This window comes from Pisolithus orientalis (genome assembly GCF_024613125.1).
Source record: "Pisolithus orientalis strain OTSU chromosome Unknown F5J12scaffold_19, whole genome shotgun sequence".
Lineage (NCBI taxonomy): Eukaryota > Fungi > Basidiomycota > Agaricomycetes > Boletales > Pisolithaceae > Pisolithus > Pisolithus orientalis.
In genome coordinates this window covers 515,626-533,682 of record NW_026260800.1, presented here as the reverse complement: position 1 = coordinate 533,682, position 18,057 = coordinate 515,626, and the positions used below count along the sequence as shown (strand labels likewise).

Genomic DNA, 18,057 nt, shown 5'->3' with positions numbered 1-18,057 from the left:
TCCTGCCCTTTTCTCTATTCCTGCCTTTACCATCACCCATGACACATTTGTCTATATCTACTACAATGTGCATGTCCTCTATGACCCCTGCTTCTGTGGGCTCATCCCTCCTCTATGGGTTTGGCACAAACATCTTGAATGCCATTTCTGAGGAGTTTGGGTTGACAGATCAACTGATGTTGCATGTGTCCCAGGATGGTTCCAGGAACGTTGTCGAGGAGGAGACCATTTTGATAGCAGTCTCGCTCGGTTTATCACCAAATACTGTGTCCAAGGAGATTTGGGAAGTAGTAACAGATATACAGCAGCTGACCAACATCTTGGATTCACTGATGCTGCTGGTAACCATCAATTTGCTTACTGGCCTGGAAAGGCAGAAGTTTTTAAAGATCTTGAATGTGCCATGGAGAATAGTACTTTCAACTATCTCGTGGAACCCCAACACTGTGGAATACTCACCACAGCTCTTAGCAGAGCTCACATGGCTTGCACCATTAGGCAGGCTTTATCCTCTTCCAGGTATGATGGATGTACTGTACACATCAGGCGGCCAATACCACGAGGAAACTGATGGATGTGTTATTGATGAGTCATATAATGTTTTTGAAATACTTACAAGAGATCTTACTCCTGTGCTGATCCCTATCTGGGATTTACTACTGATGGTGAACCCTTGCATGACTGTCATTGGTCATTTTTTGGGTATCATTATTTTTCACCACTAGACTTTGAGAGTCTAGAGCACAACAACTCTCGCATTGCTGCGAAGTGATTCGCTGAGAGAGGAATTGGCATTCAAAGGAAAGTCTGGCAAAATCCTTGTCCACACATCAAGAAACCTTGTAGGAATCGTGCATCTCAATCTGCTAGAGCATCTGCTTGCAGACCCAAAAATCACAGATTTCATGTCCTTCATCCACCATCTGATTTGACTCATCCTACTTGTTCATTCCTCTACAAACATTTGCTTATGGACTTTTGACACTAGATGTCCAAAGGTCTCTCTAAGCAAATCCCAAAACTCAATGGAGTTAACTATGCCTCTTGGTCGGTTCTGATGAAAGCATATTTACAAACTCTTGGCATCATGTCAATCATTGATGGCACTCAAGCATTACCTGCAGCACCTCAAGCTGCTATTGATGCATGGAATATTTCGGATACACACGCTCAAGGAATTCTCATGCTATATTGTGATCTGATGATCGCAATGTCCATTGATGCCCTGGCAACTTCCAATGCCAAGTGGCTTGAGCTTAAAAATAAATATGGTGATCCTTCTGCCATGACTACCTTTATGGAATTCCAGCGACTTATCCACATCCAAATAAAACCAAAGGATGATATCATGCAAAAAATAGCCGAGATCACAATGATCATGGCTGCTATTGCTGGACAGGGTATTACCCTTAATGACAAAATCAAAGCACTTATCCTCGTGCATTCTATGTCCCAAGCATGGGAACAAGCTCTGGTCAATATTTTATCATCTCTCCCTGCCAATCAACTTTCTGCTGACACAGTCATACCTCATATGAAAGAAGTCTGGGCCCATAAATTGTGCAAAATGTTATTACCTCAAACCAAAAAGGCTTCTGGGTCTTCGACCCAGATTAAACAAGAATCAAATTCTTTACTGGCATGCATGAATAAACCCCCTCTTTGCAATATCTGCAGAGGTGGCCACAATACCCATCATCATCGTGGTGGCTCTGGCTCTGGTTCTGGATCTTTCCATGGAGGATGCAGAGGTTGAGGTTGAGGAGGTTGTGGTCATGGACATGGAGGTTATACTCCTTATCCACAGCAGCAACAACAACAACAGTCTGGTTCAGGTTCTTGTGGCCAAGGACAGAACCATCAACATGGCAAGGGCAAGGCCCATGCCAATAATGTTGAAGTAGAAGGTGCTGAGACTGTTGGTGCCACCTACATCGAAGAAATCCCTGAGGATTGTCTCTATGATCCTAATACTTGCTCTTATGGCTATGATGAGCAGTATGGGGAATATGCTGCTGAGGAATTTGATATCACTGCTATCAATGTTCCTTGTAACCCTTCTCCTGAATACTCTCTGGAGGACTCTTCTCCTTTTGAGAGAGTTTATTCTAATGATCTCAAGACCTATCTTGGGTCTCATGTAATTGGGGAAACCCAAACCTACAATCCAGACCTCACATGCCAGGATATTACTACCACTATGGAATTGGTCGAGTTATCTCCCAACCTTCCAGTAGATGCCTCCACAGGCCAACTTGCATCTTGGTATATTGATGAAATTTCCAATTACCAACTGGATCAAGTTGAGTCAGTCAAGATTTGTGTTAAAATTCCCAACTCTAATGAACCATGCCAATGTTCTATTTGTAAATGAGCAGCCCTCACTCTACAGCAAGTGGTCTCACCCCTTTGGGAACCCTGGGAATGGGAGACTTTGAATTCTCATTTATGGCAGATTCCCCTTCCCACTCTTGGGGAGGACAGGATATGTCCTTGTAGTCCCAGCTCACCCTCAATATGAGTGGCAGATTCCCTTCTGGCTCACAAGAACATGGTTCAGGTTGGATGTAATGAGAGAGATGGTGGGTCAGCTGCACTGACAATATGGGATATTGGTTTCTCTGCCTGAAATGTTCAAGGACATGATCATGGCAACAGAGGACCTGTCTGAATATTAAAGAAGAAGAAAAACCACCCTATGTCTCTTTCTCAATTTCACAAATCAGTGCCTGTACCAGTGCCATGTAAACCTTTTTGTATAAAACATAATCCAGACATCGAGTATGACCCTAACAAATCAGCCATGGGATATTTCCCTGGTGAATTTGATAGGAATGCTTATGATGCTTTTGATGCTTATCCTTTGGGTGTGCATGCATCATTCCAGAACCTACCAAAAGGTGAGTCAATCTGGATGTTGGACAGCAGTGCTTCACATCATGTGACACCATTTAAAACTGATTTCCTTACTTTCTGAGAATTTACTACTCCTTCCCTTGCATCTACTGCTGGGTCAAGTCGAGTACAATTACTTGGAGAAGGAACAGTGGTTATTTGCCTTAAAAATGGGCATAGACTGCCACTACATAATGTTGTTTACAGCCCTTTATTGTCAAAGAGGCTTTGTTCATGGAATGTGCTCTTAAAAAATGGGTATCGGAGCACAGTGACTCTTACTAGTGAGGTGATCTGAGCTCCAGATGGCTGGATTGTACTTGAGGCAAAAGTAGCCTCACCTACTTCACTGCTACATTGGTTTGTGGGTGTACTGCTTCCACCTACCAACATGTTTGTGGTCCTTTGCCCTCTGGCTAATGGAACTCAAGAGTCTTTATGGCATAATCACATGTGTCACCCAGCTCAGACTGTTCTCCGACATATTTGCAGATTAGGTCTTAAACAAGATATACAAATACAGGGGGATCATTCCTCATGTAAAGGTTGCACACAGGGCAAATTATCTTCTGAAGCCTTTAAACCTTCTTGGAAACATGCTACAAAACCTCTCGAGTTAGTCCATGCTGACCTTCTTGAATTACCTGTCAAATCCTATTTTTGGTCCAAATATATCTTAACCCTCTTGGATGATTATTCATCCTATGGTTTTTGTCTCTACCTTCGCAATAAATCTGACACTTATACTGCTTTTGCCAACTGGTTGGTCTCTATGCAAAATACTACTGGACACCATCTACTTGCGCTCCATTTGGATCGAGGGGGAGAGTTTATGGGTCATACCTTCAAGGCACTCCTTTCTTCATGCAGTATCACTCATCAATTATCAATTGCTGATCAACCACAACAAAATGGTTATGCAGAGCGATTCAATCACACTATTTCTGAAAAAGCTGGTACTATTCAACATCATGCCTGCATTCCCAAATGCTTCTGGAATTTCGCCTTTGATTGTGCACTCCATGTGTACAATAGGACTCCTCTTCGAAGGATTCTCTTCAAAACTCCTGTCAAACTTTTCTTAGGAAAAATACCTGACATTTCTTACTTCTGCACCTTTGGCTGCAAAGCCTTTGTATGGGTTCCTAAAGACCAATGAAAAGACAAATTGGAACCTCATGCAATTGAGATGATATTCTTGGGATATGAACCAAACACAAAAGGATATCATTTTCTTAATGGTCAAAAGATCATTCTTTCTTGTACTGCAAAATTTGTAGAAGACTCTTTTCCTTTCTGTTCAGATTCAAAGACCAAAACCTTTGACCCTGATTCCAAAGGTGACCATGAATCATCTTTTTCCAATTCTGAAAGCCTTCATTCACTTCCAGATCCTGATCAGATCCAACTGCCACCTCATTACTGACAACCACCTCATCCTAATACTCCACCAAATCAATACCCACAGCAGAATAGAGCTGTGGACCAGCCTAGAGCTCATCAACAACAAAGAAGAGCACCTGCTGCTGTACCACCAGCTGACCCTTGTCATGTTCAGCATCCTTATGAACCACAACCTATTCCTGGTGACTCTTGAAATGTTCATAGAGCTCAACCACCTGCCGATGACAGAGAACCTTGTCCAAAGCATCATTTTATTCCTGTTTCTTGTCCTGGAAACATTTATGGAAATAGACCTCCTGTCCAAATAGAATGAGATATACAACAAAATTAGGATCAAGCACAAGAGTGGATTCATAATGCTGAAAGGCATGCACAACAATCTAGGGATGACATTCAGAGATATCAGGAGGAAAGACAACCACCATCACCACAATTACCACCTGTTTTGGTACCTCCTGAAGTTCCTCGCCAGTGGACTGAACATCCACAAGGAACTACACCTCCTTCTCCCAGATCACCACTTACTCCTCTTCCAGATACCCCTCAATCTCCAAAGGGTATGCCTGGTCAAGAAGCAGAGATGCATCCTTTTGAGTTTGCTCTTGCTGCCTGGGTTAAAGAATCTCTGGAACACTTTAAAGATGTGCTAAAGTTATCTCCCGATGTCACACACCAAAGGTGTTTGGTGAGGTGGACATGGATGTAGCTGATGAATGGAGGTGAAGACCATAGCCCTCATGTGAGGAAGGACAGCCAGCAATGTCGGCAGTCATCCCTCACACAAGAACAGGTTGTCAATGCCAAAGAAAAAGGAGGAGGCAGGTTAAGTGCCAATAAAATTCTTAAGCGCTCATGTACAGCATTCTGGTTTTCAACATATCTCCACCAGTTCTGCAGACACCAAAACCATTCCCACACTCGCTTGTAGTGCTCAGCCACATGATCCTACCTTCCAAGATTGGAAAGGATTTGCGCACTCCACACATTTCTACAGCACTCCCTCCAAAAGATGCTCATTTCGCTAATTCTTCTGATATGGCTGCCTCCACATCAGTCATTTCACTTGTCCCCTTTGCTAGGGACCATGGCTACATATATCTACCAGGGGTTCCTACCAGCTTCCATCCTGAAGCATCCTGGTATATCCCACCCTCATCTGCCCCCTCTCAGTCCATCCAGCTTGGACAGCGTGTTCTTTTTAAAGCTTGACCCCTGTTGACATCTGACTCACCCTGTCCATTTTTGGATGTACTATATCGGCATCAGATCAGCGCTGCCTCTCTGTCATCCCACTTTGGCCTAGAAGTGATCTCTTCGAGATGTGACATGCATGGCCTCCCCCTAATGTGATTCCAGTGCACTTTCCCAGTACCTGACATTGCTTGACTCATACTGTGACATTCTGACTGTCTTTGACTCACCTATTGCCAATACTTACCAATCTTTTGACTTTGCTTACTGATTCTTTGCTTTTTGGCTTACTTATCCTTACCAATGCTTACCAATGCTTTCCAAGACAATTACCCATCGCTTACATTCCTTACTCATCAGTTACCAATCACTTACCAAGTGTTTGCACCTTGTTTTCCATAGGCAACTGCCCCTGTACTGTATATAAGTCACTGTACTTAGGTAGCAAAAAAAAAAGAAGACATCAGAGAGCCCCTCTTGCTTGCAAGTTATCATCTCTCAGTAAATCATTCATCAGCTTTGATAGTTGAGACTTTATTAAGGGTCTAGCTATCATCTACTTCGCTTATCATCATCTATCATCCATATACTTTGCTCCAAGCCCTCCCTGAGCTCAGTACAGCTTAGGACATCAAATTAAGTCACCATCCATCCTTCTGTAGGCTGACAGCAGTCTACCCTATTGCTTTCTATCACATTCTTGCTCCCTCTTTGTCAGGAGCACCCCCAACCCTCAGCACTCATCTTTGAGTGTTGTAGCTCACAAAAACCCTCCCAAAGAACAGGTTCTACCATCTAGGTACTGCATAGGCACACCACCACTTGCTTTCATTGTCTTTTGTGTTGGTTTTGGTTGGTTTTCACCACTGAACCTCACTTTGACTCACACCGGAGAGACTGAAACGACCACATAAGACCTTTCCAAGTGAATGACAGACCTGAGGCAACCAAAGAACATCCTCCTGGAGGTCATACTGACAAAAAGAACATGCTGTCCAAGCTGGATGGGCTGAGAGGGGGCAGACGAGGGTGGGATGTACCAGGATGCTTCAGGACAGAAGCTGGTAGGAACTCCTGGTAGATATATGTAGCCATGGTCCCTAGCAAAGGGGACAAGTGAAATGACTGATGTGGAGGCAGCCATATCAGAAGAATTAGCGAAATGAGCATCTTTTGGAGGGAGTGCTGTAGAAATGTGTGGAGTGCACAAATCCTTTCCAATCTTGGAAGGTAGGATCACGTGGCTGAGCACTACAAGCGAGTGTGGGAATGGTTTTGGTGTCTGCAGAATTGGTGGAGATACATCGAAAACTGGAATGCCGTACATGGGCGCTTAAGAATTTTATTGGTGCTTAACCTGCCTCCTCCTTTTTCTTTGGCATTGACAACCTGTTCTTGTGTGAGGGATGACTGCCAACATTGCTGGCTGTCCTTCGTCACATGAGGGCTATGGTCCTCACCTCCATTCATCAGCTACATCCATGTCCACCTCACCAAACACCTTTGGTGTGTGACAACGCTGGAATATATATCTATTTGTCAAAAGCTGGCATTGTCATTTTCCTTGTCTATGTCAAGGATGGATTATTCTTAGGATTGGACAAACATCTTCTTAAAGCCAAGAAAGAAGAATTTATGAAGAAATGGGAATCCCGAGACCTTGATGAAGTCAAGGAATACCTTGGCATTCAAATTCACTGTGATTGATCAAGGAAAGAACTTTATCTTGATCAGATCCCTTATGTCAAAAAGGTCATTAAATGGTTTAACATGGAGACTGCTCAAAATGTTCACACTCCATTACCATTGGGATATCAACTGGAAAAAGCACCATCAGATTACCAAGCCACATCATCTCTTAGATCCCAGTACCAATCCATTATCAGCTCTCTCCTTTATATGGCTCTTGGAACTCGTCCAGATATTGCATTTGCTGTCATTTGCATTTCTCAATATATGGCGAATCCCACTGAGGATCATCACAACAAGGCCTTGCACATAGTTTGCTATGTTGCATCTACTCCTAAATTGGCCTTATATTATTCTGGACTTGAATCTCGGATCTTTGGCTTTGCAGATGCCGATTGGGCTGCAAATAAAGACACTTGTCATTCTACTACTGGTTATGCTATGTTCCTTGGAACATCCCTCATTTCTTGGTGATCTCATAAACAGAAGACTATTGCGCTCTCCTCTACAGAAGCCAAATATATGGCTCTCTGTGATGCCACATGTCAAATCAAATGGCTCTATATGCTGTTTGATGAACTTAAACTCAAGACCAAGAAAACAATACTTTACTGCAATAATATGGGAGCTTGCTTCATTGCTGAGAATCCTGTATCAGACGGTCATTCTAAACATATTGACATCCAATGGCACTTCATTTGTGAATGTGTACAAGATGGTTTGTTTGGTATTGAATATGTTCAAACTGACAAACAAAAAGCAGACAGTCTTACAAAATCCTTAATGTGGCAAAAGTTTGAAACAAATCACTCATCAATGGGACTTGTTAATCTCCCATTCTAGAGCAAGGGGGAGTGTTGGAAATATCATAATAGTTCCAACTCTAGACTTACACGTGTAACAACATGTTGTACATCACATGACTTTGCTTCATCAGCAGCTCCACAGTGACATCAGTATGACATCACTTATTGTGTCATATTCCATAGCATTCTCTGCTATTTGATACTCTATTTAGTAACAATACTGTAGTTCCTTCCTTATATGTTACTGGTCCATGTGTATAGCTACATGTATATAAACTCGGGGTATCTCTCCTAGAGTCCCCAGTATTGTCTACACAGACAATCTACTTGTTCATACGAACACTCAAGCCCCAAATGCTTACTCTTCAAACCTACTCACTAACTCATAAAGACAAGTGCTCTTGTCTAGCTCTTTGTAGTAGCCCATCCTCTGCATAATAATAGCCAGAAATGGCATGCCAGTGCTCCTGTGAGGCACTGTCAGCATCCATATAGCCCTTGAGGCCATATCTATCCCCTCCAAATGTCAATGTGAGCCCTTTCATGCCTAAAAGGTATCTAAATATTCTTTTTACACCCTCCCAATGTGCTAACCTGGGGTTATTGCAGAATTGTGACAATGTTGCAACAGTAAAAGCCATGTCAGGGCATGTGGCAACTGCTAGGTGCATCAGTGAGCTGATGGCTTCACAATATGGCATGTTTTTCATGCATGCAGCCTCAGCATGTGTTTTTGGGCACTGGGCAGTCAAGAATTGGACTGAGGGGTCCATAGGTGTTGTGATGGGCCATAGATCTACAAAATTATATTTTAACATCATAGAATTGATGTAGGATGCCTGTGAGAGTGAGAGCATGTGTGCTGAGTGGTTATGCATGACTTTTATTCCAAGTAGGGATGAAATGGGGCCTAAATCTGTTAACTTGAAGTTTGTGGCCACTTCAGATTTGAACCTTTTAATTAAGCTAGGGTTATTGCTGGTGATGGTGCAGTCATCAACATGTGATGCAAGGAGTAGGATGTCCTGGCCAAGCATAGCAAGTGCAGTGCACAGCCACTCATACCACTTCAACACTCCTTGCTTTGATCTGTAAAGCACTACATGCAGTCAGGCAACAGGATGTTTATATTTGCTGTTAACTGAGAGTCCAGGTGGCAGTTGCATGTAGATTACTTCATCATCATCTGACTTCCCATTTAGGAAAGTGCTCTGGAAGTCAAAAACATTAACATCCCAGTTGTTCTGTGCTGCAATAGTGAGGATGGTGTGGATAGATGCCATGGACCTGCAAGTAGCCTTTTGTTACAAGTTGTGCTTTGTATTTTTCAATTTCTCCCTCTGTGTTTCATTTGATATGAAATACCCATTTACAGCTGACCATGTTGACACTGTGTGGTCTCTCAATGATGCTCCATGTTTGTGCTTTGTCCAATGAGGTAAGTTCTTTATTGATTGCTTCCTCCCACTTTGACCAATCAGGTCTCACACAAGCATCTTCAATCATGATGGGATCTGTCCCTTCTAGCTCCACAGTCCCAGCAACCAAGGCAAAAACTTCTTCATTGTCTTCATCCATCACCCCCATCATGCCCAAGAGGCATGCAATGTTAAAGCACTGTACACTAACTCCAGAAACCTCAAGGGCAACCCCCACCCCTGTGACTGTCACACAATTTCCATATTTAGGTTGATTTGTGACATTTTTTGGTGAGGACCCTGTCCACTGCTCTGTACAGGGAGAGACTGGGCAAACACAGCATCATCTTCTTCTATGCTGTATGAACACTGTATGACTAAAAGTACATATGAACAAGCACTGGTATCTGATTTTCCTGAAAAGCATGAGGATTGTGAGCATGAAAAGCAGGAACAAGAACATGAACTGATAGCAGGAATGACTGAGTGAAAAGACTGCATGTGAGAATGTTTGATACTTCCACCTGAAGCTGCAAGCCCCTTCAAACCAGTTCTCTTCCTCTTCTGCCTGGTGGATGCCTCCAACTCATGATTCTCCTTCTCAGCGATGAGGGTAAATGTGGGGCAAGGAGGGACACCAGCTTTCTTCTCCTCAATGGGCATCACATACAAGAGATTGAAGACTTGGTGGGGCAAAGGATGGCCCATCACCTTTCCAGGGTGAGTGTACTTGGGGTGGAAGAAGTTGAGGTGCTGCTGCATGTTATAATGCCACACTGCATCTCAAAACTCTGTGTCATGACCCCAGTGGACACATAATAAACAGACAACAGGGACATTGCAGCATGGATGGGCACTCAATCCTCACTCCCCAAAGCCATACTTAAATGGAACCTGGTAAGCACAACATGTATCAATCTCCTTCATATGCTTTGTTGTCTTCAGCTTGATAGTACAATCTGGGTGACCCAAATGTCCACAGAAGCCACAGGGGAACATGTTACCAACAGTGGAATGCAAGCCAGATTCTTCTATTCCTTGTGATGCATGCAGGATGTGCATCCCCATGTGAGAGTGTAGGTCAGCAGTTGACTTGTGACAGAGAGGGCAGAGGATTTCACCATTCCCATTACTGGCACCCAGTGTGACCCTTGCATCATCACAAGAAAATGCTCAAGAACCTGCAAGTAGTTAAGTATATAAATCCATATGAGAATGTTGCTATGTTACCATCTGCTGCACAATACAGGAAGCTTGGGTTTGGACTCTGCATCAGGGTGATATTGGTGATGGTGAGCTTTGAATCCATAAGCCATTTCCATAGTATGTCAACAGCCACCTCAAGTGTGTCATTACTGATAGCCCATGTCACACTGTGTGAGTTGACTTCAGACAACTGCTCAGTAGGAAGGTAATCAGCAGCTGTGACAACGCTTGGATCAACGAGCTCAATCAATGCACCAAGGGTCATCACCTCAACCACCTTTTGTGTGGAGATGTTGGACCCAGGAAGGGGAGACACAGTCTTCAGATATGATCCATTCCAAATCCAAAGGTAATTGTCATCAGGCTTGGGTGGCGGGGCAGGTAGTAGGTTGAGTACTTCAACAGTTACCTTCACCTTTCCAGCTGCAGAGAGGAGTGTGTCAATGTTTATATCTGAGCAGGATACACCACCCTCATTGATCACAGTAGAATGAAGGAGTGCGAGATGTGTGGCATTGTCACAAAAGTGGATGAGGGTCAAGTAGGGATTGCCAACAACAAAAGCAGGTGTAGAGTCCAATACTGATGAACTGCTGCACATGAGCTCATTAACTGGTGTGAAACCTCAAACTCAAAGAAGGCAATCATGCAATTTTGGCATGAAGTTTCCATTCAAAAGAATGTGACAGACCATAGACTTGTGAACATGTTTGCCATTGACAAGGAGATAATTGAGAGGTCAAACCCCTGGGCCAGACAGTGGTGATGGTAGTAGAGGATCTCTGCCTTTGGCTGACAAGACACTGTCTTGCACACCCTGGTCCTCAAGCTCATCTTCCAAACTGCATATGTCCTCACTAACCTCCTCTCTTTCATTGTCATGGACTTGAAGCACTTCCTGGGAGTCCTCCTCATTCTGAACCCCACCTGGATCCTTGCAACATTCGACCACTGTGATGCTGACTGGAGTCAGCAAGATGGAACTGAGGTCTTCATCATCACCATCATTGATTCCTGGGTAGTGTCCACAACCAAACACAGAGAGCAGGTCCACATCAAATTCTGAGAATAGAACATTGAAAGCATAGTTATTTGCATCACAAGTCAAGCCAATGAGCAGGCTCAATGCAATAGCACATCCATGAGTCCATGCAGTGTGGAGGTTACAACTGTGTGATGTGAGGTCACCCTTCCACATCTCATGGTTGATGTGGTTGACATGCTCAGAGTGGGAAAAGTTGAGATGATGATGACCATGGCTGAGGTCTGGGTTCTGAGTGTAGATACTTCCAAGGTCCCTCACTGCATGCAGACAATCAATTGCTTGCTTGTAGTTGATTGCACTGTTATGGCCACCACACATGTGCAGGAATGCGAAGAGTAGCTCAATGGCATTGTCTCCCACATCTGGGAGATAGAAATCTGCAGAAGGCTTGAGTTGCTGCTGCTTTGTGATACAAAAGATGGCATTCTTAACCATGGTTTGCATATCATAGTACAACTGGTTTGGCATGAAGGCATGTTGATGTTCATGATATAGAGCAAAGAGTAAATGAGCAAAGGCAGACAGGTGAGTGACTTGTTCTGACAGAGATAATGTAACATTGATAAATGGCTCCAGAAGGTGATGCAAGAGTTGACCTAACATTGAGAGTGCTTCAAAGTCAACAATAGCATTGCCATCTGATAGGTAGTGGGGCTGGGTATATGGCACCTGTGTGGGGTCAATGTGACTGAGCTGTGTGATTGCCTTGACATGTTCCACTGCCTGAGGAACATCCTGTGGGTCATCAGGGTAGACAAGCTTCTGTGCCTTGATGCAGTCACAGCCATCAAGCCAGGTAAGATACTGGGGCAAAAACTTCACATTGATGTGATGCCCATTGTTGAGCATTAGGCCATTCATTGAGCAGAGCATCATACAGAAGCCTGGATCATGAAATGAATTTAGATCATCACAAGAACTATGTATCACTTACACTTGATAATATGTTTGTGGTCAAAGTCAAGTGTCATGTTGTGTGGTCCAGTGTAAAGATTAAGGCCAGGAAGGTCAGACAGTATGCCATAGAGAGAGGACAATTCATTGAGCTTTGACTTCATAAAAACCTTATGTCCAGCTTTGCATCTGGTTGAGTCCCCATCTGTTGCAAAAGACCATAGTGGGCCAACCATCTCTTGAGCATCACCAGAGTACCGCACATCAATAGTAGTCTTCATGAGCTTCTCCCAGTCATTGTGGTCCTCCTCCTTGCATAAGGGTGTGGCAAGTACAGGATATGTTTCAACCTCACCAAAGCAATGCATGGCAACGACAGTCATCTCTTTGCCAAGGTGCACCTCACCAGATGTGAGTTTGGTGGCAATAAGTGTAGCTAACTTGAAGGTGTTGAGTATAGGATCAATAGCATGACTATGCTTCCAACAGAGACCCCCAACTCTGTTTGCAGAGGGAAAGTAAACAGTGCATTCTTCAAGTGCAACTTCATCTGTAAGCAGGCTGACCCCATGCAGAGCAGTGTGGCCAGCTGTGAATCAAGGTTCAACAATGACTCCACAGATATTCATGGCAATGGCATCAAGTGTGATTGGTCCAATTGTTGGAGTGATTGTGATGGTACTGAAATGGTTCTGAATGACAGAATGAAGAGAGGGGAGAGCGAGGTGTTGGTTGAGTGCATAGAGCAGGTTGGCACCACCAAGACAATAGACAAGAAGGGCAAGATCATAGGCATCTTTTGTATAGTTGTGGGGTTTGTAGCCATGTTCTATGGCCTCCTCAATTTTGTGCAAGATTGCATTGATACCAGCACCATTTTTAAGAAGGGTGGACAAAAACTGTCTGAGCCATGGAAGATCAGACTGGGATAGGGCCATGACCAATGCAGAGTGAGACTTGATAGTTGAAAGTTTGTGGGCAATGGTATGACCATCATTCAGAGTCTGTATATCAGTGTCATCATTAGCACAATCACCTACTTTGTGAAAGAAATGACTTGCCTTTAGCTTCCACCTATTGAGCTTTTGATCATGATGATCAATTGCAAGTGAAAGCTGGACCATGTTCTGAAGAGAGCATCAAGTACCTGGCTGGTAACCTGGCCAGGTATCACCAAGTTGCATGACTTCAGACTCAAGACCTGCACAAGGTGGGCAGCAGAGAGACCTTGGCTGCATGATATGATAACATTCTACTGACCACACATATACCTGGCCATCAAGGATGTTGAGCATAAAGGGTAACTCATCAGAGTGTCCAGTGAGCATGTGATGCCATGGCAAAGCCATCTGCATGTTTGCATTTTGAGGGAGACTCCAGTGAAAGGGAAAACCATAGCATGGTGGAAGTGGGGGACCAAAAACAGGTCCAGTAGGAAAGAAGAGGTTGTCTTCATTGAGGGAAGACTGGGAAGTCAGATCTTCCACACTATTAAATGGTTCTAAGTGCTAAACATTGTAAATAGCTATGGAGATGACTTACCCAGGCTCAATCAAAGTACTGGAAACATTTGAGCTAGTACAGATGAATGACTCTGCAGATGGAACTAAGGGACTGCATCAAAGTCTTGGAGCACAGACTTGGTTGCATCCTTCTCCCTGCACTGAAGTGCTGCATGACACTGTTTCTGATGATAGTGGTTGGCCAGGGCTGTAAACTGGCCAGGGTGTTGGAGGGTGATACTGCTGGAAATGCTCATTTTGACTGCAAGTTGGCAGCTTGGACATTCAAAGACATGAAACTTGGTAACTGATGATAGGTTTGAGAGTGTGCCATGATTGTATAAGATGAGGAAAGCCCAAGGTGTCCCCATGTCAAGAAGTTCACTGATCTCTTGATCAGAAAGCTGCTGTTGACCAGGGAGCTGTGGTGGCAGTACTGGTTGAGGTGAATGTATGGGTGGGAAAGCTGTTGCACTTGGTGATTCATTTAGGCAAGCAGTGCCATGGTCTTGAGGACATGATGATGGGGATATTAATTCAGCCAATGGTGCATGAGATAGACTAGAATTATGATAGCAAATTGTTGACTGGACTGTGTGTGATTGGGTATTAAAATTGGAGGGAGAAGGCAAGTGCCATGCTCGAGGATTCTGGGACTCAACCCAGCAAGTATGATTGTCCTGAGTGGCAGGACACATTCTAAGGCATCAGGGTATTAACAATAATGATATTTCCATTGAGCAATGGAGGAAAAAGAAGGAAAGAGAGTGAAGGAGAGTGCAATGAGACACATCTCAAGCACAACATTGATGTATGCATGATCACATCAGGGGCTATTTCTTGCCCATTTTGGACTTGACTTTGAACATCTCATATCTCAGCCATATCTCAGAAACAACAGCAATCTGTGTTAAGCTAAGTATCCAGAAGTATAGATAGCACACTGATTTGGGTCCCTTAAATAAGCTCACAAGTGGGAAAAAAGCTGAGTTGAACATGCTAGGATGAAACCAAGCAAAATTGCTGCATTAACCTCTATTTTGTCAAAAGAGGGAAAAACATTGTGACCCCAGACACCAGTTGGCTGGGGGACCCGAAGTGGGTTAGTGTTCAGCATTCTCCAAATGCACACCTCTTGATCATGCCCAGGTTTGCTGTCTCTCTATTCTCCTCTTGTTGCAAGCCTGGTTGTATTCCTCAAGGTAATGGTAGTGTAGGTAGTGGGATTCATCTGTCATATGTACCCTCACCCTCATGCAGGTGCCATACATATGCTGACTCAACATGTGTGTGACCAGAGCAATGGGTGGGTGCTGCAGGTTTGAACCTTAGTCCAAGGTGGTCAATGGAAGTATTTGGTGTCATAGGTGCACTTTCTGTGGTTCATATGGCATGCTGATTGTTTTTACCAGCTATGTGTGAGGTGGATGATGCTCCCTTGTCATCTGTGATGCATTTCTCCCCCTCAAGCTGCATGCTGATAGGAATGGTGACCTCCTGCAAGCTGAATCAGACATTTCATTTGACACCCACATGTCATGAGTCCTTGAAATAAATTCTGTGCACATTTGTGTCCTTATTGAAGCCCACCCAGCAACCATCTTTCACACACATGTCTAGTTTTGAACCACCAGCTGTGTGGACCTTGACATGGCAGCCCCAGGTTGGTAGATAGATAGATCTGGTTTCTTTTTACACAGCATTTCATAGGGTGTCTTTTTGTTGAGTGTGTGGGTGGAGGTTCAGTTCTTTAACCAGTTTGCATGCATTATGGCTTCTCCCCATAGTGACTTTGGGAGGCCACTTGCATTTAGCATGGCACATACACACTCAACAAGTGTGCAGTTCAGCCTTTCAGTGACACCATTATGCTGTGGTGTATCATGCACTGTGAGCTTCCTCTCTGTTCCTTTCAGCCCAAGATGATATGAAAATTCTTTGCTTAGGAATTCCCCACCCTGGTCCAAGCAAAGCCTTTTAACCTTTGTGTTGAACTGCATCAGCAGCCAGGCTTCATACTTCTGGTAGGACTTGAAGGTTTCATCCTTTGACTTCAGGAGATACAGGCTTGTAAAGTGAGTGTGGTCATTGGTGTATGACATGAAATGCTGACTCCTTGCATTTGTTTGGACAGGGGATGGTCCCCATAAGTCTGTATGGATTTCATCACCAACCCTGTCTCAGTGTGGGGGGTCTCAGATTTTTCCTATGGGTTTTCAGGTTGCCTTGGCATACTTGCATGCATTGCAAGATTCAATTGTTGCATGGGAAGGGTCTAGGCTTATTCCAGTTACAATGCCATCCTTTAGCATTTGTTTAATAGTGTCTGGTGATATATGATCAAGCCATGCATGGACATCTTCCATGGTAAGGGCTACTCTCAAGTTTGCCAAGCCTGCATAAACCTTCTGCATGGCTTTGGTTGTATAGAGGCCACTGCTGACTGGTACTTCCCCAAGGAGTTTCTTTTGTCCATTAAAGATCTTGCAGTGTGAGTTACAGAAGAGTATGGCATCTCCACTTGTGTCTAGGCAGCTAATGGATACCAGGGTCATGCTGATCTTAGGTGTATGGAGGACATCCTTCAAGAGGATATGAGTGGGTGAGTTGCCATTTGGTAGGGATATGTACACATCTCCTTTTCCAATGGCTTCAAAGGTTCATTTGTCCACTGCAGTAATGGGTTTGGGAGTAATGGGCTTATAGTTGACAAAGTTTTCCTTGTATGATGACATGTGACGAGAGGCTCCAGAGTCATATAGTGTAGTGTAGTTCGGTGGTCTTGTGTATGCACTAGTAGTGAATGTCTCTGGGGATGGTTGAGCTTCATCAACCTCAGCTTCATAGTTGTCATTGATATGTGCAAGCCATACCCCATCTGGGTCACTGCTGCTGTCATCCTTGGCCACTGCTGCACACTCTTTTTGTTTCCCTTTGTTTGGAGACTTCCCTCCACTTTGTGAGTCATCCCCACTTGACCTGCATTCACAAGCTTGGTGCCCATGTTTTCCACATTTGTAGCAAGTTCCAGCAAACTTCTTCTGCTTTCCTCCAGCCAAGTATGCTGCATCATCTGCATTGCTAGACTTTTTCTGCTTTGTGGCACAATGGTCATACTTGTCTTGTACTGCATCCATGAGAGTTGCAGTTGTTAGGGTAGTGGAGGTGGAAAATTTTGCAAGTGTGGACATTGCTTCAATGACAGAATCATAAGAGCTTGGGAGGGATGTCATGACCATGGCCATATAGCTTTCATCTGTTGGGGCTTGGCCCATTGAGGCAAGTTGTTCATGTATTTTCTGCATTTTGTCAAAGTGTTCCCTGACATTTCCTTTCTCTGTGCATTTTATAGTTTGGAGCTTCTTCAGCAGTTTGACCAATACAACATGAAAGTGCTTCTCAAAGAGGTTGGATAGGTATGTCCAGATGTTGAGTGCAGTAGTGAGACTCTTTATTTGGATGAACAGTGTGTCAGGGATTGTGCTGGTGATTTGTTGCTGATGATGGCTTGGCCAAGCCTCCATTCTTTCAGAGTAGCTTGGTAGTTTGTCACTTCCTTTTTCTCCTCCACAGAGACAGGTATCCAGCTCTTGCTCCAGTTTGGTAGTGTCTTGGGGTTGACTGGCATTGTCTCAGTACCATCTATGTACCTGAGCAGCCCACAAGTGTCCAAAGACCACATTAGCCTGTCCTTGTATGTTACCCAGTTCTCTCCATCTGCTGAGAGCTTTGGGACCTTAAGGAAATCATCTCCAAGATTGGATGTGAATGACATGTTGCTATGGGTTCCCAGTTAGTGAGCAACAGGGCTCATAACCTGTAGAATATATGCTCAGTTGGGTTAAGTAGCCAACTATATTATGTACCTGTAGAATATATACTACAGGACTATTAGCTGAGTGTAAAGACAGGATGTAGAAAGTGCTCACCTCAGTTGGGTTAAGTAGCCAACTGAGGTGTGAGTATGCTACTTGAGTATGAAAATGAATGTGATTATGTAATATGGC

The 18,057-nt window shown here is 43.9% G+C and overlaps 2 protein-coding genes across 2 annotated transcripts; both read right to left on the bottom strand.

Moving 5' to 3' along the window:
* Positions 1-10,033: 10,033 nt before the first annotated feature.
* F5J12DRAFT_700378 (uncharacterized protein) lies at positions 10,034-10,477 on the bottom strand (the record flags this gene model as incomplete). Its single annotated transcript, XM_051740498.1, is given in 3 exon segments — positions 10,034-10,185; positions 10,207-10,259; positions 10,272-10,477. Coding segments are annotated over 3 exon segments (411 nt in total), but the record flags the coding sequence as incomplete, so codon positions are not given.
* An 871-nt stretch (positions 10,478-11,348) lies between these two features.
* F5J12DRAFT_893920 (uncharacterized protein) lies at positions 11,349-13,672 on the bottom strand (the record flags this gene model as incomplete). Its single annotated transcript, XM_051747696.1, has 4 exons — positions 11,349-12,538; positions 12,589-13,137; positions 13,168-13,552; positions 13,589-13,672. 4 exons carry the CDS (start codon positions 13,670-13,672, stop codon positions 11,349-11,351), a joined length of 2,208 nt encoding a protein of 735 aa, XP_051598922.1.
* Between the last annotated feature and the right edge of the window lie 4,385 nt (positions 13,673-18,057).